Raw genomic sequence first — 21,144 nt, forward strand, 5'->3', positions numbered from 1 at the left:
CAGCCAATCAGACATAGGAACCTTTTTCTCCCACGAAAGTCCCTGCTCTCTAGCAGGGACGGAAAGGGGGTGGAAAGGTTCTCAGGAACTCATTTAGTTCCTGGGACTTTTTGGTGTGAACGCGACATTACGGAACTATATCGGAACTAAAGTGGGAAAAGTACTGCGGTGTGAACGTGCCTATTTGTGCTCTAGGAGGAGATTCAGGTGATAAGGTGGGGGGGGGGTTACCTTGGTTGCTGATTGGCTAATGGTTACAGAAGACAAAACATCGTTATGACATCATAAAGTGGCCAAAATTTGATCAGCTCATTTTCAGACAGGTTTTTATAGAAATGGATCAGGACAAAAAGAGAGAATGACACATGTTGATGTAGAAGAGACATGAAGAAGAGGGGACACATGTTGATGTAGAAGAGACATGAAGAAGAGGGGACACATGTTGATGTAGAAGAGACATGAAGAAGAGGGGACACATGCTGATGTAGAAGAGACATGGAGAAGAGGGGACACATGTTGATGTAGAAGACACATGAAGAAGAGGGGACACATGTTGATGTAGAAGAGACATGAAGAAGAGGGGACACTTCATGTGTCTTCTACATCAACATGTGTCCCCTCTTCTCCATGTCTCTTCNGTAACCGTATAATAAACGTATTATATTCTTTGCAAGCTCTTGCGGGCCACATAAAATGAAGTCGCGGCCGGATTTGAGTTTGACACCCCTGTCAGTATTGTGTTGCCGGATCGTTTCTCTTGGCTACCATTTTCATCTTTTATCGTCACTTTCAAATAGATGCAAAATACTGTCAGTAAATATCATGTGCCTTACTACAGAGGTTATGTTTTTGGCTCAGTTTGACTACAAAAATAAAACTGTCCGGAAGGGAGTACTGTATCATCGGCCGAGCAAGAACCCATTACATTTTGGAGAAGATCCAATGCAGAGGGCGGACACTGGCAGATAATGCATTTGAGCTGCATCCATGTTGTGTTGAAAAAAAATTAGCAATGTGTCAATTATTTATATATTTAAATAGGGGCTCTGCCAGTAGACAAACATTTTAGTTTTCAATCCTGAACGACACAAATTGATGCAACTTGTTCGCCTACAACAGAGTTTAAGGTATACACTGTGCTTCATAGCTACCAGTGTTAAAGCTAGAGTAGACAGAAATGTGTAGCTCTCCATCTTAAAAAAGGATGATCAGCACTCTGTTTACACCGAGGCTGTGATCGTGCCTTGAGGGGTATGAAGTGAAATCTGTGTGATCCTTCTATCGCAGATGTCCCGCATGCTCAGCTCATTCCCTATGCAAGTTAAATTAGGGCATTTGTAAGTTGGTCGGCTATCATTGAATCGACTCTAAAGGGGTTCACAAGGATAGTGACACACAGACAGGCAGAAATGTGTGTGTTCGTGTGAATGCGTTCAGGTGAGTTTAGAAACATACTGTATCTATCCGTCCATCTATACATCCATCTCTTATTGCATTTAAGAAAACAATCTTAGGCAGGCGCATCTGATTCAATTACAGTCTGCTATGCTCAGAATATCAGATGAGACAAAAATACACAAATGTTCTCAAGGTGGCAAGTCGAGTGAATTCCTGATGAAGGTAAAGCAGCAGCCAAGGACACAGTCTGCCTGCTCCCACGCAGAACGCACTGCAGAACTGTCTCTCTGTTTCCGGGCTTCTCTTATCATATGGTTTCACCACTCACAGAGAGGGCGCTGACATCATGCAGCTGCCTGACTATTAAGTTAGAGAAAAGTGCTACAAGGATGCACCATAAAAGTGGAGTTTCAAATTCCATATGGAATACTGTGTTCCCATTTTGTGTGTAGTGCAGACCATAGACTGTATATATAAGGTACAGACGCAGTCATATTATGTCCTAAGTTGCCATCCACGCTCAACCTAGAGAGCAAAATACTCGGAAGTATCTTTTACAAAGGCTTACGTTACATGTTGCTTACCAGTATCTTGGTGGTGTAGGCGCTGTTGAGGGAGATGGAGTTGATCAGTATGTCCATTGATTTGGTTGGCAGAGCTGAGGGATCTGGCACTTCTTTGTAGTGCACATCCCCGATGTAACACTGCACCACCGTCATGCGGTTGGTGGTCAGCGTGCCCGTTTTGTCGGAGCAAATGGTCGTCGCATTGCCCATCGTTTCACATGCATCCAGGTGACGCACCAGATTGTTGTCTTTCATCATTTTCTGCAGGAGTTAACAACATGATGATCATAATGTGTGCATTTGAACAGCTTTCAAATATTAAGGCAGTACCATTTGCACTGTTTGTCTTTTCTCTTACTCTCTAAGTGTAATTCTTGCCCACCTTAACGGAGTAGGCCAGGGAGATGGTGACAGCCAGCGGCAGCCCCTCCGGCACGGCCACCACCAACACAGTCACACCGATGATGAAGAACTTGACAAAGAACTGGACATAAATGGGAGTGCACTCTGGCAACCAAGGCAGCTTCTGCAGCACAAAGTTGTCAATGGCAAAGTACAGGACCAGGATGATGACTGTGACGGCTGACATGAGCAAACCTGAAAGAAAGGATACAAAAGGTTATGAGATAAGGACAGAATCTGAGTGAAGTCACTTTATGTGATTCATGTGTAGAAATTTATTAGTGAGGAGATTCTTAAATCCTCCTGAAACGCACATGTTTTGGTATAAGGAGGAAAAACAGATCACCTATACGAAACATGGGAAAAACCCTTAAAAGGTTCCAGTCGGGCCAAGAGGGTTTAAAACTTAGAGGGTACTACTGACACACCATAATGCCATGAGCGACAAAATCACGGTTTTGTGCATGCTGGCACTAGGGCTGCTCAATTAATCGTATTTTAATCGCAATTACGATTATGGCTTGCAACGATTGCGAAAACAACGTAATCTAAATAAAACGATTATTTTTTTATTATTATTTTTTTTAATTACTCTTTTTTTGGGGGGTTTTCAGTTGAATTATTAAAGTTCAGGGTGATCAACTGTTAAACACATACTGTTCCAATTTTTTTTCTCCAATACATTTTTGTTTTCAATGTAAATGGATAATCGTTTTTAATAATCGTGGTATCAATTATTGACCCAAATAATCGAGATTATGATTTTTGCCATAATCGAGCAGCCCTAGCTGGCACACTTGGATAGCTAACTGACACGCCTACATTAAACAAAGAAATTAGTCAATTAGATTAGTCAACACTATATTCATTTAGGGACTAAATAAGCTCAAGTTTTATAAAAAAAATGGTAAAGAGTCAAGTCAATTGTAATGCAGGACTGTTGTGTAACAATTTAATCATTTTAGCTAGGTGGTACTATTACTCCCTTTTGGTCTAATCAACAAGGGACAATATTGGAGAGACCCCTACCATAACCACTTATCCCTCGATCTACATTTCTTCATCATTCCTCATGACAATGTGCCAGCTTGGTAAGGTTTATTATTAGGAGTCTATTGAGAGCAGTGAAGCTACATTAATATATAATTAAAAAAATAGGCACACTGAGAGTGAGAGTGGAAGTCCATATGATCCAACTGCTGCTTGTGTACTAGTCCAGTAACAGTAGTTCATTGTTCTGACACCCCCTCCTCAATCCATCCCCTACACCAACAGTCTGTATAACAGCTCACTGTAATAACAGGGACTTCTTTAAGGGCTTCTCAGAAAATGATAAACCCAACAACAAAATAAGCCTCTCAAAGAGAGCCGTGGCAGTTTAACTTGCTAATCACCTATTACGGATTTATCTAAGGAAAAATACTCAAGACCGGTACAGAAAACCCTGCATGTTTTGCATGTTGCAATTTAGGTATGTGATATTAATTGATCTTATTTGTTAAACAGTAATCCTACTTTGTTGCTGCTGCGAGGACACCCACAGTGTGGGCATACAGTACATGGCATGTGGGCATCTGTTACTAAATGCTTGCTGGATTGCAGAAAATGCAGAAGGGAAAAGGTATAATGCAATCTCAGATGTTTCCATAACAATGATTCAGCATGTCCCTAGAGGGAAGTTCATTTAGAAAAATAAAAGGGAACAGACTCTTCTACACTTCCAAAATTCAGACACTTTTGCATTCTTCTCAACTCATTTGATTGCTTTTAGGTAGACAAGAAGTCAGTGCACGACCTTGTTTGACTGACAGGATGACGGCTCAGCGCCTTGTTGTCCCTGATTTAACGGCCTGACAAGGCGATGGACTTGTACCTGCTTTGCCGATCTGGACAGCCAGTTTGGTCAGCTTCCCTTGGAGCACAGACTTCTCTTTCTTCGAACCGGTATGCTTCTTCTTCTCTTTCTCCTCGGACTCTCCACCTTCAGCACTCTTTAGAGGCTGCATCTCCATGGCAGCGGCTCCATCCTGCTTCTTGACTGTAAACACCACAAAGAAACCGACAGAAGCAGCGTTAGAGATGTAGATAAGAACGAGGGAATGGGGCAACCAGGGGGCTAGGCTTCAAACCCAGGTTATACAGCAGAGATACAGTTTGGATATAAAACCAGGAAGATACAATATGACATCCCATGACACAATGGGAAATAATTGGGATATATTAAGCTTTACCATACCATAATAAGAATTGTTTGTTTGTCCCTGCAGTGTCTTCTTGGTTAAATCAAAAAGGTTGTGAACCGTGTTTCTATGTAAAGAATAACAACTAGAAAGCATGAAAATGTAGGTCTTGTTTTGGTGTAGAAAAGGGAATCACTGCGTTTCTTAGCGTTCATGCTATTTTTCATCAAATACACATATTTACAGTAAGTCATGAATAATTCAGTGGTTGTAATCCATGGGCATGTTCAAAGACTTGAAGTCTGCTTATCATGTGGAAAGCGAGAGGAAAAATAAACCTTATAAATACTGAAGCACATTTTACACACAAAGAAATCACAATAAGCTAAAATGTATAAAATGTCAACTGTCAGCAGCATAAACAATATAAAGACAATTCAATAAAACTGCCTCCACCAGTCAAAAGGTCCAAATCCAGTGTCCACATCTTCACACTTTGAGATGACATCATATTCTACCTACTATATACTGAAAGAACCAATTATTGTTTGGCAGAAACAAGGTTTCCTATTTTCTGTTGTCTTCATCTATCTCCCCCTCTCACACACATACAGTCCTTCCTTATGTATCTCTTACCAAGGATCAGCCCAGTTTTTCAATCACTGTGAGGCAGGGAATGATGATCACCCAAAAGACATTCTCTGGTTTTGCTTATAGTTTTCTCCAGGCTAATGATACAAGACAGTAAGTGTGTTTATCCGACTGTAATCCTAAAGTACACTTCAAACATCATACCAAGGTGTAGAAAGTCATAATTTACCCTTCCCTTTGGGGACACTTTGACTTGCTCAATCTGTGCTTATTAAATCTCTATGCGCTTTTGTTTTGAAAGACGAAACACGTTTAGACATGAAATGAATGCTTCAACTTAGTAAATAGACTTGTAGATTAATTATTAGCGGAAAGGTAGTCAATTGTTTCCAAGTTTGAATATTTAAATGTCAGAAACAATATTTTGACTGTGGTACTGTATGTAATTAATCAATTGGTTGATTCAGGCAGGACAGTTTATTTGTTTGTTTAAAAATCAAACACATTTTTTGAATGTGTAAATGTGCTTCTTGTTCTATATTTTATAGCTTGTAAGAAACACGAAGATATTGGGATGAGCATAATTTTTCACAAACTAAATTGATAGATAAACAATATTTAAAACAAACAAACATTGCTGCAGCTAAAGCCCCGGAGAACACCGTAAACAAATAGTTGATCCCTTTAATGTCAGAACAGATACATCAGAATGTGGGGAACATTTCAAGAAACATTGGAAAAGGGAAACCAGGGTGTGATATAATACTCGAGAGGAAAGTTTAGAGAGGGTTTGGTTCGAAGAAGGAACCTTGAGCGAGGAAGTAGTTGAGGGACAGTTTTCTGTTTTCTTGCACAGAACAAGACAAAAGTCAACAACACAACAAGAACAACAACAAAACAACACACCGGTGACAGACAGAGTGAAGGGAGGGATTTTCTTACCAAACATGACTGCAGGTGAAACCTGGGTCAAGCACTGACTGAGAAAGACTAAACAACTTGAGACATCAAGTATTAAAAGTGCAGGATATAATAAAGGCGGGAATAAACAAAGCAATGTGGGATTATGTCACCTGCATTTGACCCAGAGCTTACACCACATGTCATAGAAAGGAAAAGATGAGTGAAAGAGGAAGAGAGAAGGCAGGGGAGGAGAGAGTGAAAGATATGGTCTGGTTACCTTTAATCTGGTTGCTCTCCATATTGCCATCTTGCATTTTACCTATGATGGAGACATACAAGACAATAACAACAAAAATAACCAAGGCAGACATGTCAACAAATTATCACCACAGGCAGCACACACAGTAAAAAACAAAAATCACAAACAAGGAGACAGGGAAATGACTTTTAATAAAACGTCTCTGTGTCACATGATTTGTACGAGATGTAATGCAAGCAGAAGCTACAGTACATCTCTTGGAAAGGGGCCACAGAGAAAAACCATATTGTGCAGAATTCTTTCTTGGGTTGGGTCGAGAACATTACATTTCAAAAGATTTGATTTGATTGCATAAGAATATAACTAAAAATGCTTAATGGGCATTACTGAAAAACATGTTTAACATCAAAATATATTGTGTATGACATAATTACATTCACAACATTAACTGTACACTTTCTGCAGGATGCTTCATTTCAAAATATTGTCCTGAAGGACATAATCACACTATGAGCACAACTTATCACCAATACGAGTCAAATAGCTAGGGTATCAAATTAGATGTCAAGAAATACAGTAGATACAGCATTACACTGAACACTGACAGTGGGGGAGTGTACAGGAAAAACACACACACACAGTACACACACACACACACAGTACACACAGTACACACAGTACACACACACACTAGAGACAGCATGCATAAGAGGAAAGTTCAGAGAGCTCATGCAAGATCGAACGCTTAAGAGTGAAGCAGACAGGAGGTAGGAGAAATACGAAAAGAGAGGGAGAGAGAGAGCGAGCCAGAAGGAAAAGCCTCCCACATGGCATGTTACATAAGAACAACAGGAGGAAAATCGAAATCTAAGTTCAGAGACGCTGAATTATTATGCTGTTGTTGGATTCTGCTTACATAAGGAACAAACTTAGTGTATACTTAATTTAAATGCGTTTGAAGCACACGCTACTGTTTCAAAATGCACAATCAACTTGCTAGTAGAATTACAGATTCAATAACTACACACAGAATATATCAAACTGCAAACTAATGAAACATGAAAAATTACTATTGTCTTACGCCTTAAACAACATTAACACACAGTGCTTACAATAAAAGACAAAATAATAAAGAAAGCCTTTATTTTATGCTGCACTTTTGATCACATCATCCACCCAGGCTATAATTATGGAGATTTGCACTGTTTCACAACATCTGTCTGTAAATGCTTTTTTTTGCTCAAATGTGTGAAAGAGAAAATGACTTAGATAGTGTTTGAACACCAGATATTTCAGAATCCACAGCATGTTTGTGAAGTATAAATGGCTCGTTTCACCTGCGATTCCACACTAGCAAGTTCCCTTGAATCACAATATAGCTAAGATGACAAATCGCTCCGTTCCCGCCCAGGACAGCACGAGGTCACCATTAAAGTGCAAATCACCCCCCTCCTGCTTCGGGAACACACATTTTGTGGAATCTTTCCAAGGAGACAAAGATGATAGATAACCCAGTGGAACAATACATATAGTTAAGCTTTCGCATCTTGTCAAGCTAACCTGAGAACAGAGGACTTGCACTAAGTGATCCCAAAGGACACCCAAATACAGAAGATGGCCCTATTGTATATTGTAAGAAATCTGGATTAATATGAAAATGTATAAACTAAACTTCTAAAAAAAAAAGGTCAACAACAACATTTTAAGAGCCATTCAACAATTTCGGGAAACTTTTGTTAGATTAAAAAAATTGGAATGTCCAATAAATATGGCAGTTCCACCAGCAGCTTGTTAGCTTAGCATGTGGACAGCAAACACTGCAAAGATGACCTGGCTCTGTCTGATGGTAACAACATGTACTTAACAAGACCCCTATCTTGAAAAAAGGCTCAACCAGATTTCGCTACTTAGAATCACAAAGACCTTATGTGTTTCATTTGATCCAGTTTTCATTAGAAATGGACCACAAAAAAAAGTCATTCTTCCGAGAGAGGTTTAATGAATATACGCTAAAGGGCCTACAAGACAAAATATAGCATAAAGAGAAGAAAAAGAAACACAAAACTACTTTCTACAACTACAAAAGTACGTGCATTGACAACATGGATACAAAAGGGTCCAACACAACTGAAACAAAAGGTAGAGAAGAAGGTGACCACCCGTGATAGGAGGCAGTTTCACAATGGAGAAGGTAGGAGGGGTCAAAGGTCACAACAGAAAGAGGTCAGAGGTTTTGTCAACCTACCATTAATTAGGCTGGCACTGCCAGGGGCATTAATGCCTGCAGCCCCATCCGTGGCTATAGTTGCGATGGGGTGGATGGGGGGGTGGGAGCAGTCTAGCCAGTAACAATGAAGGCCGATCAGAATGAACCAAAACACACGCGCCCACACACACACACACGCGCGCATGTGCACACACAAGACAATGAACAGAAATAACATGGTTATAGCACATTTAAGAGTCTCAGCTTATGTATGTGTATACTAACGTCTGGTGATGTGATCAGCGTAGTTTAAACATGTCTAATGTGTCTATTATTTATGTTAGTATATGTATGTTATGTCATTTTATAAAAGGTATGCCAATAGAACAAAAAAGTGTAACATTAGACAGACATGAAACATGACATTTCCCATAACATGTATAGAAAAAATATATAGTAACATGTAAAACCAGAGCCTAAAAATATGAAAAGAAGATGTTTCAATACACTGAATATCTTATAATTCTGTCTATATACAATAGCTTTACCATTATTGATGTACTGGTGTTGTAGTTGTTTGTGTTAATTGTATGTAAAGTTCCTTTAAACCATGTTATTCTTGTAGTATCTTTTAGCATCACAAAATCATATTGTGAACAGAAAAGTGTTGCATTGCCACTCTGTAAATAAACTGTCAAAAATTAAAATAAAAGGCCAGCGTATTTGCAAGGTAATAACACATGTCCCACCCAGTTAGGGACTGAACTGATGCATTTTAGTAGTGTTAAATGTTAGTTTCCACATTTTGACACTCCTACTGTATATATAGAATTTGTTTTTTAAACCTAAAATGGATCTTGCATAGATGTTTTTATGTCTTTTGACAACAGTCACATAAACGATGACGACTGGAAAAATGAAATCCAATTGGAGGTTGATCATTGTTTTACTGTGTCTTTTTGTCATCATTGTGTTACTTGTTAACAAGAAACTATGACTTACAGTAGCATGAATGTTTATTCTCCCTTATTCATTGATAAGCTTACTCAAAAAACATTTGCTTTCTAAAATGACACAGCAACTTATGGATTTCAGTGCAAAGTAGTGATGCAATCATGAGCATGATGTTGTCACATAATCCACCTGCATCATAATACTACTCTAGGCTGATTAAATCATATTTAGGGAGTCTTAATACAACTGTAAAAGTTATTACGCCATATATAAAGTGCATGATGTAAAGTCTGCATCTTTAAATCAAGGATCCAGGATGTGTTAACGTAAAAGGCCAATTCAAAGTGAATTTAGATAGTTCAAGAGGCGCGTTCACACCAACTACTTTTCCCACAAAGGTTCCTGAGAACTACAATTTAGTTGCGTTCACACCAAAAAGTCCCAGGAACTAAATTAGTTCTAGAGAACCTTTTTTACCCCCTTTTCTTTCGTGGGAGAAAAAGGTTCCTGTGTCTGATTGGCTGGGCGGAATGCAAACCACGCCCCGTCAAACTCCCAAAAACTTTTGTGAAGCCGCCATTTTATTATCCTCGCATTGCATTATTAGCATTAGCATTAGCCTAGCGCAGAAACGCAGAGAGACTAACTTATGACAACACAAAATAAAACATGGAAGCGGTGGAGATGAGGAGGTGTCGGCGTTGTTTGCGGCCTGCCANTCACCAAACCCAAAAAGGGTAATCCTCCAGGCACCATGATGGTCTGTATCCAATTTTGTTGCTATCCATTTCACAATTGATAAGATATTTCCCGAAGGTCAAAAAATATTAACTTCATGGTGTCTCTAGATCAGGGGTGTCAAACTCAAGGCCCGGGGGCCAAATCCGGCCGCGACTTCATTTTATGTGGCCCGCAAGAGCTTGCAAAGAATATAATACGTTTATTATACGGTTACATGCCACTTTACAGAACCAGGTTGCCCATAAACTACATGTCCCACAATGCATCTCATTTTGTGACATGCGCACTGAAGAGACTTGCAATTATTTGCCCTAGACTTTGCCTTCAGACGTACACTCACATAAATTAATCATGGTAGATTTTATTTTTAAGCATTTAAATCTATTTGATTTTATTTAAATACTCATATTTTTTAAATGTATTGAAATTAATTATAATCTGTATAATTCCTGTCATTTCTAAAATATATTGAATGTAATTACTTAGAGGTTAAACAATAGCAGGACACTCACAAAAATGAATCATGGTAGAGTTTATTTTTAAGCATATAAATCTATTTGATTTTATTTAAATTCTCAAATTTTTTAAATGTATGTATTGAAATTAATTATAATCTGTATAATTCTGTCAATTCTAAAATATATTAAATGTAATTACTTAATACATATTAACATGGTTTAAATAATCAAAGCTGTGAAACAAACAAGATTATTTTATTTAAAATGTATGTGATTGGTTTACATACAACTTGGGGGAAGTGAAATCGGGAAACAGGAAATTACATCCTTATTTTCCGTTGGACCACATGTGGTACCTCAGGCTTAATGGTGAGTAATCCGAGTCATCCTTTGTCTACTTACATCCATCTGTGTATTATTTGTGCATTTTTTATCATATAACATTAATATCAATTCATTGATGATCAAATCTACGTAGTTTGTGATGATTGTAAGCAGTTTTATCTTTTGTCCTACTACGTGTTGTGTACCGGCGATCGCTAGCTAACGTTAGCTAGCAATTCACTAAACTTGGTGCTCTATGCTGAGTAGGAAAATAATCAATGATTGGCGAATTGAAATGCATTTCATTCAAAGCTTTTCGGGTAGGGGTGCATTTTTTTAGACACTTTTTTAGATTTAGACAAAAAGTCTAAAGTTTTACATATCTGTGAATATCTCCGAAACGGTTTATTATAGAGAGATGTGTTTGTGCGTTTTGAAACTTGGTCTGGTTGAGTGGTTTTGTCGGTGAGGGGTACGTCGTAGTGGGCATTAGTTTGATGTAAGTCGAGTCTGGGCTATTACGTAGGTGCTTTTTGTGAGTTCTTAGGTCACAACTACTAGCGTAATGTTCTATTATTATACTGTTTTTCAATATTATACATATTATACGGATAAATGTAGTCTTTATAATTGCATCGGAGTCTTATGTATTCATAGTTAGATTACAATTGTATTAAAGGTGTGGGTCATTAATCGCTCTTCCTCCAATGGGATTAAGTCTCTACGGTTGTTACAGTACCTATCAAACTTTATGTATTGTTTAAGCCGGATTTAACGGTTAGTTTACCGTAATCTAAATAGGGCAAAAAACACTAATATAGGTTAATTTAATAAATGATAACAGGTAAGTTGTTAAGAGTTACTAAGTATGTTAGTCTGGTGGAAACAACTAAGTTGTGTTACCATGAATTGTAATTTCGTTTGGAGAAGAGAAGTGTGTCTGTGGATGAGGGGAGTCGCTGTTCCGTCGGTATCCAGATTCTTTGTGTAGGTGTCTCAAGTTGATGCACGACATCTAGGCTAATGTCCTCTCTGTGAAGTTTTTGTTATATCCTCTCTATGGTTTCCGTTCCATTTTCTTTCTTTCTAACTTCTGTTCACGAGACTGAGGCTTTTGATACGCGCAAGCAGGTCCTAAAATGTCTCCAGGAGCTATGGCCAGCTCTTCGCCTGGGGTGACTCGGTTAATGTTAAGGTGGACGGACATGAAACCCCCCTTGTCGGAACGCTACTAAGGTCAGGTAGTCTAGGATGTGTGGTTTCGACAGGCTTACTTAAGAAGTTCGAAATACCTATCGATTCTACGGCTCTAGTTGGGGTATTTCGTAGTGGTAGCTCGTACCAACTTGAGACCTCCAACACCTCTGAAGATACGCTGGAGTGGATAGGTCCTGGTGTTGGCTGTAGACGGTTTCGCAGGTGGTCCTGGTAGTCCAGTCGGTGAGAGTCGCGGCTTGCACATTCTAATGGTAGCCGCAGACGCTGTGACGGAGCCAGAGTGCCGTAATGCTTACAGGACTGTCTCTCAAAAACCTTGTCTCTTTGTTTTACTGACGATCTAGTGAGATTGGACATGCTGGAAACGGTGGTTTTAAGATTCGTTGCGTTAGAATTGTATACTTTACCTATAGGCGGTACACGGCCGCGTAACCCACCTTACAGAGTTCGTGTAGTCATTATTGTGATGTGTCGAAACCTGCTCCTGCGGACATAGTGTTGCTATATACCCCTCCCCTGGTTTCCGTTTTTTCTAATATTGTTTGGTGTTAATGTTATATCTACGTCGGTGAACTCCTTTGTTTTCTCTGTTCAATATCAGTCCCGGTAATACAATTAATGTGTGTTTTGTATCTAGTTGGTGTGTGTAACCGATGTTTTGTTTATGTCAAATGTTCTCGTACTGATGGGTCTCCGATCGTGTTTGTTGTTGTTTTTCTCCTTCGGTATTCGACTCCCTCCTTCTCCTCTGAGAGCTGTTTTAGTGTTGTAGGTGTGTCGGTGTAGTGCTTAGTCTAAAACCTTTTTACTTGACAGAGGTACTAACTATACAAGAGTGGTATCGTGACACTACTTGTCTCTTATTATTCAGTCAATACAATGATTGGCGTTGATGTGTCCGAGGCGATCACAATCACTATATATAGAACGTTGTGCTGACTTTTGGCTTATGTAGGTTGGAAGACGGACGTTCTAGTCTTTACAATCCGGTACAACTTAAAAAGACAATAGTTACCTCGCTTAAAAATAGTGACTAACTGCGTTTTACGCCTAACCAGTCCAGCGCCTCACACATAATAAAGCTGTTGTAACTGGCCTAAGAGAGGCAAGCAACGTACAGACTTATATGACGTTGCCAAAGTGTGCTAGTGAGCGTGTACTCCGAGGCGCGTGGTGCTCTATCCTGTTCTGCGAGCTTGCTTACTGTTTTAGCCAGAGTACCCGCGGCTTACCGCGTTTTTTTTTCTTGTTTCGGTGAATTGGACGTTCTTTTGACCTAATGTGGACTTTTTCAGGCGTAAAGTCTTCAATTTGATTCTTTTTTATTTATCTATTATGAATAGGAGAAAAACCGTCGTAGTCTTTACATAGCTGACTGTGTTTAATCTAAGTTTTGTAAAATACATTTTNAACACAATACTGACAGGGGTGTCAAACTCAAATCCGGCCGCGACTTCATTTTATGTGGCCCGCAAGAGCTTGCAAAGAATATAATACGTTTATTATACGGTTACATGCCACTTTACAGAACCAGGTTGCCCATAAACTACATGTCCCACAATGCATCTCGTTTTGTGACATGCGCACTGAAGAGACTTGCACTGGACCTCTGCTTTCAAACGTAGTTAGTTATTACCCTATCCGATAATAATCCAATTCAGAGGCAATAACGTAATATAATATATTATTTTATATATATATTATATAATATATATTATATGTAATATATGTATATTTATATAGTTACAACTGGCCCTTTGAGTGCAACCATAATGCTAATGTGGCCCGCGATGAAATTGAGTTTGACACCCCTGGTCTATTATATAACCATTTTTTTTTAAATAATCGAAAGTCATTGAATGTTTACTATAGCTACACGAATGTTTTGTTGATGGGACTATAAGGGTTGCCTAGGCTGCCTTTACACACAGCAATTCTTCCCCATGATGTGCTACAATAACAAGATGTTATCCATATAAAAACCTTTGAGGAACGCTTTGCAGCATTACATCAGACTATTGTACCTCCATAGCTGCTTAGCTCAACAGAATCAAGGCCGACGTGGCGGATTAAATGGCACATTCAGTCTGTTTCATAATCTCTTCATTCATAAAAGTTACATTTTGGGGTGAATTTTAAATGATATATACAGTATGTGTACTGTTGACACCGTCCATCCCAAAAAGTATTTGACAAAAGCATCTTCTGTTCTAGATACCCAACTGACAACATTGCTTATACATACATCTACATCTCTTCATTCATGCATGCATACATACACATAGCCAAAGAACACACATACATTATTTTATGGTAGTATTGAAGACAAAATCTATCCCATAAATAGTACAGAACATTTATTTATTGAGCGCTCTTTCTGGAAGGAAATACAAGAAACAAGAGAGCAAGATAGATAAGGACAGAGATAATTAAGGAATGAACTAATAAAGCCAGATGCGAAAAGGAACATATCTGAAGAATATTTAGTACATCTCCCTTCTCCTTCCCCCTTCCACCCCCACTCCCTCAGCGCCACTCCAGCTCTGCAGTACGCTGGCTGGTGTGTTCTTATGTAAGAGGCCAATCCTGTGGGATGCCAGGATGGCTATGGAAGTCTTTGATGGCCACCACAAAGACACAAAGGCAAAAAGGCAGGCTTTGATACCCGTATCAGTCCCCCTACTTCCTCTCTAGCTGTATAATACAGCCCATGGTATGGCTTTGCTTCTTCTGTCAGCACATAGCAACTCTAAGTGGAGAAGCCTCGTCCTTGAGGGAGAAATTCACAGACATTTACACAATGAATCCATGCACACATAAAGTATAACCACTTATACAGTACACGCACATGCTCCTATATACTGTATTCATGGGCACATTCATTTATTGTATATTCTGAAAGAGGATGCGTGCACACATGCATACAAATTAGAACACCAGTTCGCCTGGGATGTATCTTGCAGACAAGTCAAGCGAGCTACTGAGCAATTTGTGAACACCATTCAGTGACGTCAATATACATTTTCACCGTAAGAGGATATGCATCTCTGCCAGTGGCAAGAGCTATACAGACAAAATCTCCATTGATTTAGTCATACTTACATTCTTCTGTTTCCCTCTCAACTTTCAGTTCACTTTCATAGGTTTTACATTTTGTATGATACATATTATATGGGTCTATAAAAACCAGCAATGCCATTATAAAATATTGAAAACTTGATTTGAAAACCTCAATCGAAGCTTCAAAGGCACAGTAAACAGACATTTTCAGATGCAAACCCTGCCACACATCTGTCCTATCAGGCATACCCACACTGTAGGAGGCACTCAGCTCACAGGTGTATTCTCTTGCAGCACAGTGTCATGTGTTGAGCGTGGCTGTGACTGTCCTTGGAGCTCAATCTCATGTGGCTTTTCAACCACCTGTTCAGGTCATTATTCAGGGACAAGAGAGGTGGATGATACACACACATGCACACAGTTAATGCAAACACACACACACACACACACACACACACACACACACACACACACACACACACACACACACACACACACACACACACACACACACACACACACACACACAAACACACACACAGATGGCTTCAATTGTGAGGTATAGGTACAAGGGGACTTTTACAGTAGCTCAGTATGAAGATAAGCAAACAGATTCACCAGAATGTGTTGATGTTGAACAGGGATTATAGAGACATTTCAGTTCACTTTAAATGTTGAAAAAACGTCATATGTCGTCCACAATGCGCAATGTTCTGCCTGTAATTAAATGCACTGCCTCATTTTTGTTTGGTAGTGAGTAGTGGGGTCCTACTATAATTGGCTCACAGTGCTTTTGTCATCTGGACGTGGCGTGCTTGTTTGCACAGCATGGAGGAGAGATGAGAGTATCTCGGATGTCTTTGGCTTGAAGCACCCAGTGTCCCCATGGAGTAGTTTTGGACTCAGAGACAGAGATTCAGTGGAGGAAGCAGAGACATCTTCAGCTGAATTATGTCCTTCTCTTGTTCTCTCTTTCTGTGTTCAGCACTTGCTTACAGACGTGACAGTGTTGCTGAGATGGCAGTGAAAGAGAGGTCGTCATCACATTAGAATGACAATGCTTTGATGTGTCAGAGGCACCAAGCTTAATGGGCTCCCTGCGTTTCCCTCACACATGACATGATAGATTTCATGCTCTCAGTTACTGTGTTTCCATTTTTTATAGACCAGTGTATATTAAATACAAAGTAGTAAAACAATATGAACTGGCTTCAGTATTAAAGCCTTCTTTATTTGCTTGAAGCGTCTTTGAGCACAGGGGAAAGCAGTATAGTGTCTCCGAGGCTTGTTTTACCATTATCAGTTAAACCCATAGTGACTACACCTCCTAGAATTCCCCTAAATGGACTGACTTTCAAAAAGATTTTTGTGAAATTGATCATCAAGGCACAGTCAAAGCTACAGGCATAGTATTCTAAAATTAAAATAAAGTTGTACAAGAAAGGATATGCGATTCATGCCTTTTCGCATTGTTTTTTTCCGACTACTACTATCCCTGCAGTAGAAGGGCAAATAAAGGACAGGAAGAGAAACAAGGGGAAAATAAATCAAAGCAACTGGAAGGGAGGAGCCAAGCAAGGATATGTGCAAAAATAGGATGAAAGAAGATCGGAAAAGTATACAGGAAGAGATGAGAGAAACCACACTCGCGTGACGATTGTCCTCATCATGGACTGCAGGGCTGTATGGCTGCCCTGCAGCATGCCTCCAGGCCTTAGCCCAGTTGGCTGGTACAGTCATGTGGAGAGCTAGAATATCACCCAATCCTACAGACAAGAGGGATCGAGGAGGAAGGTGGAGGCAGGGGGGGGGTCCGCCTTGTAGGATACTGTAGAGACTGGTAGTATGGAAAAGTGGTAAGTCATCCATAGAGAGGAAGAATGGTAAGGATTTAAGGGGATGAGAGAAGGGAAGACACGATGTAAAGTATAGGGACAGAAGGATGAACACTGAGTAGTAAAAGGGCGGGGTTGAGTGTGAAGAGAAGAGGAAGAATATGGAAGATCAGGGGAAGGAACAGGAACAGGAGGGATGGATTAAGGAGAGCCCCAGGTGGAAGAGGAAGTAAAGTTGCCAGCTCTCCCCTTGGCATATGTCCTTGCCTGCGGGAGCACCCAAGGACCAGAGAGAGGGCAGCTGGTCCTCCGCCACGGCCAGGCCGGGAAGTGCCAAACATAGCTCCGTTATGCCAACGTTAGGCATCCCATGCCAGACACTGCTTTTGTGCGTAGGAACTCACGTCAGGCTATACCTTTGTGGAATTTCAGAGCATTAAGGGCAGCGTTATGTCGGCCATTTATTTATTTCCTTCTGCCAGCAACAATGAGTCGGGAACTTATAGTAAACAAGTGGAATTACTGAGGACCTCTTCAACAGATTACGCTCCTTAAAGTGAAAAGTTATGACTTCAAGGCAAATTATTATTATTATTTCATGCATTGTTCCAATACAATGTGTTTTGCATGTAAGTGAGTTTGCTATCTAAACTGACACTTATCACCATCAGAGTAAAGAAGCAAAGTAATCAAAGTAAGGAAGAAAAAATCATACAAAGTGAAAACATGATGCCAAACGAGCATCTTTTAATATGCAATATACAGTAAGGCCAACACCTCTTATATACCCCAGCTTCATGCTTACATAATCATTTCAAACTGACCTACACCCTGCATGGTTTTCAGCTGGTTATTCAGTCATTTAGTTTGATGTTTTCCTGTTGCTGGGAGCCTGTTCTCCAAACACTTAGTGGACAGTGCAGATGACAACATTTGTTTCATCCCCTCATTAGCCGATGACAGGCAGTGTCTTCCTGATGTAATCAGTGGTCATTAGGAAAAGGCATTCATTCCGTTATTTACCGCAAACTGGGTATAAAGTATTTATACTCTTGTCTGTGTATGTGAGACACACAGCTGGACATTACCCAGATATGTCTAATTACCAGGTGACCAAGGGACAGTGCACTGATTGTGTTTTAATGATTAATGAGATTTTAGATGACTTTCCTCTCCAACCCTCTTCTGTTTAACCTCTGGCTCACATCAGCTGTAGTTAAAGGTACACGTATAATGTGCCTGAGCCCGAATGGATCGATGTTTCTCGTCTCCAAAGAAAATGTTGTTTCAATATATCGAGCTGCTTAAGTAAACATTGAAAGCAGACATATAACTTACTAAGGAGATGAAGTTAGCGATATTCAGTCAAATCTTCACAGATGCTCCGAGTCCTTCAAACATATTGGCTTCAATTTATCAAAAAATGTAACTTAAGAAACACAGAAAAGTGAAACCTTGACATTGTTTATCTTATTAGCTACAAAACAAATGTGCCTCAAAGGATTTTACAACCTTAAAGGTCCCATATCCTGGCCATTTCTACTGATCATAATTCCATTGTTGAGGTCTACTAGAATACATTTATATTGTGCAATTTTCCAAACTCACATTGGTTTCTCATACAGCATCTCTGTAAACTATGTGTATTCACTGAATTTCACTCTCTGCCTTTAACGGCTCGTTGTAGCTCCAGTAGCTCCAGCCCCCACCCTCCCTGTGAGCACAGTGTGCTCTGATTGGTTGGGACGTAGTGAATCGCGCTAAGCTCCGTGGAGGTGTTGTTTCCTTGTTTAGCGAAACACAGCTAAACTCATCCTGAGCACACACAAAGTCACAGCCGAAGTAAAAACAATAAGTGTGGCTTGATATTGAGTAAGAAAAAGGTTGATAAACGCTGTGAGAATGGGTCTGCAGAGAGAATTTCGCCGCGATCCCAACTGTCTGTTATCAGCCTGCAGCCAGGGAGGAGAGATCACCAGAGCTGCATGCACTGAGTGTGTGTGTGAGGAAGTCCGTGGATTGGTCAATTTGGAACAATCAGCGGGGGCTTAACGTAACGGCTCCACGGACGTAACGTAACATTTCATTCCGGGTACGGATGACATCATGCAGTACCCGGAAGAATCAATGGACAGTGACGTATCTCCAACGAGGCGTTTTGGGGAGGTATTTTCTGTGTTAGAGTTTTACTCGCTACAGGGTGTACTTTGAGGGTTTTGACTCTGCAGACCGTTTACATGCATAAAAACCTTCATAACACACAAGGGGACGGGTAATAACCAGAAAAGCATGACGTGTGTTATGAAGGTTTTTATGCATGTAAACGGTCTGCAGAGTCAAAACCCTCAAAGTACACCCTGTANAAGAGTCAGGGCGCAACTTCCAACAGGAGTCATTTGGGGGGGCTCTTGGGGAAAAAGGTTGGGAACCCCCGTTCTAAATGGTTCTATAGTTTGGAAGACTTACCTTTTATTGACACAGGTTTTGCACCACCATAGAGATCAGGTCCATCATAGAGTCCACCTGGGGCAGCTGGGTTACTTCCAGTTTGACCTGGAACCAGAGGCAGTTTGAGGCCCAAATATTAGCGTATTGAGTAGCATCATCAAAGGGAACAGGTCCATCAACACGTCCACTGGGGGCAACTAGAGATAGATTTAGCCAAAAGGTCAAGGAGTCCATGGACAAAAACTTAATTTCAAGCTTCTAAACGGTTCTATAGTTTGTAAGACTTACCTTTTATTGACACAGGTTTTACACCACCATAGAGATCAGGTCTATCATAGAGTCCACCTGGGGCAGCTGGGTTACTTCCAGTTTGACCTGGAACCAGAGGCAGTTTGAGGCGAAATGTCCAGCAGTTTATAGTTAATTTAAAGATTCTGAACCAGTTTAAAACTTAAAAGACTCACCGGCATTTATCGGAGCTGCGTTGGCGTATTGAGTATCATCGTCATAGGGAACAGGTCCATCAACACGTCCACTGGGGGAAACTAGAGATAGATTTAGCCATAAAGTCAAGGAGTCCATGAAAAATAAACAAAAACCTTAATTTTCCAAATGGTTTTATTGGAAGACCTACAGTCTATTGACACAGGTTTTGCGTTGGCATAACGAGTAGCAGTGCCATCGGGAACAGGTCCATCATAGAGACCAGTCGGACCTGAAACAGACATATTTAGGCAAAATGTCCACGTTTTTAGGGAATAAATGTGATTTAATGCTTCTAAACCAGTATAAAAGATTGAAGACTGACCTTCATTTGTAATGGCGTACCCTGTTTTAGCGTATTGAGTAGCATCATCAAAGGGAACAGGTCCATCAACACGTCCACTGGGGGAAACTAGAGATAGATTTAGCCATAAAGTCAAGGAGTCCATGACAAATAAACAAATACCTTAATTTTAAGCTTCTAAATGGTTTTATTGAGAGACCTACATTCTATTGACACAGGTTTTGCACCATCATAGGGAAAAGGAGCATCATCAAGACCAGTCTGGCCTGAAACAGACATGTTTAGGCAAAATATCCACGTTTTTAGGGAATAAATGTGATTTAATGCTTCTAATCCAGTCTAAAAGTTGGAAAACATACCTTCATTTGTAACAGGATAGCCTACGTTGGAGTATTGATTCGCACCATCATAGGGAACAGGTCCTTCAACACGTCCACCTGTTGCTGCTGCGGTACTTTCTGCAACTAGAGAGGTTTCAGACAAATTTAAACCAGTTTATGGAGAATACGGTTAACTTAAAGCTTCTGAACCAAATCTAAAAGATCATTGGCAGCACTCGTCCCCGGCTTGAGCCTCAGGATCCATGTATCTGTGATCCTCTCCAGAATGGAAGTAGTCATCACATACAGAGCATCAACTAGTTCCTGAACAGTGTCCTTCACATGCTGATATCCAAGAGAGGGAGTCACACAGTCACAAGATGGAGGAATAGAAAGCAGTATTCAATGTTTACTTCAGATTAGCTCCACGTCAGAAATGATCATGCTTGTCATATGTCTCTCTCCATAGAGGCTGAATCATCATGTTAATCACA

The 21,144-nt window shown here is 40.1% G+C and overlaps 1 protein-coding gene and 1 long non-coding RNA gene across 4 annotated transcripts; both read right to left on the minus strand.

Annotated features, from left to right (window-relative positions):
- Positions 1-1,220: 1,220 nt before the first annotated feature.
- Positions 1,221-9,816, minus strand: LOC104966465 (plasma membrane calcium-transporting ATPase 2-like). The gene is made up of 6 exons (XM_010795651.1): positions 8,545-9,816; positions 6,318-6,359; positions 4,240-4,404; positions 2,347-2,561; positions 1,983-2,225; positions 1,221-1,367 (listed from the first exon to the last, which is right to left on the minus strand). The coding sequence occupies exons 1-6, from the start codon at positions 8,741-8,743 to the stop codon at positions 1,221-1,223; spliced, it is 1,011 nt and encodes a 336-aa protein (XP_010793953.1). The 5' UTR covers positions 8,744-9,816.
- Positions 9,817-19,670: 9,854 nt separating this feature from the next.
- Positions 19,671-20,809, minus strand: LOC104965883 (uncharacterized). 3 transcript variants are annotated; one of them, XR_800593.1, is made up of 7 exons: positions 20,690-20,809; positions 20,534-20,596; positions 20,352-20,438; positions 20,178-20,258; positions 20,008-20,088; positions 19,832-19,918; positions 19,671-19,740 (listed from the first exon to the last, which is right to left on the minus strand). It is a non-coding gene; the product is annotated as an uncharacterized lncRNA (long non-coding RNA). The 3 variants fall into 3 exon arrangements; XR_800595.1 differs by having other exon boundaries at positions 20,534-20,536; positions 20,690-20,808; XR_800594.1 differs by lacking the exon at positions 20,534-20,596 and having other exon boundaries at positions 20,690-20,807.
- Between the last annotated feature and the right edge of the window lie 335 nt (positions 20,810-21,144).

This window comes from Notothenia coriiceps, unplaced genomic scaffold (assembly GCF_000735185.1).
Source record: "Notothenia coriiceps isolate Sejong01 unplaced genomic scaffold, NC01 NC01_scaffold00037246, whole genome shotgun sequence".
Classification (NCBI taxonomy): Eukaryota; Metazoa; Chordata; class Actinopteri; order Perciformes; family Nototheniidae; genus Notothenia; species Notothenia coriiceps.

Excerpts from the sequence above, each read along its gene's own strand:
- LOC104966465 (XM_010795651.1), bottom strand. The coding sequence starts at position 8,743 with ATGTTATTTCTGTTCATTGTCTTGTGTGTGCACATGCGCGCGTGTGTG. Across the intron at positions 6,360-8,544 it reads CAGTGCCAGCCTAATTAATG|GTAAAATGCAAGATGGCAAT; the intron begins GTAGGTTGACAA and ends TCTCCATCATAG. Across the intron at positions 1,368-1,982 it reads CCTACACCACCAAGATACTG|AGTCGATTCAATGATAGCCG; the intron begins GTAAGCAACATG and ends GAACCCCTTTAG.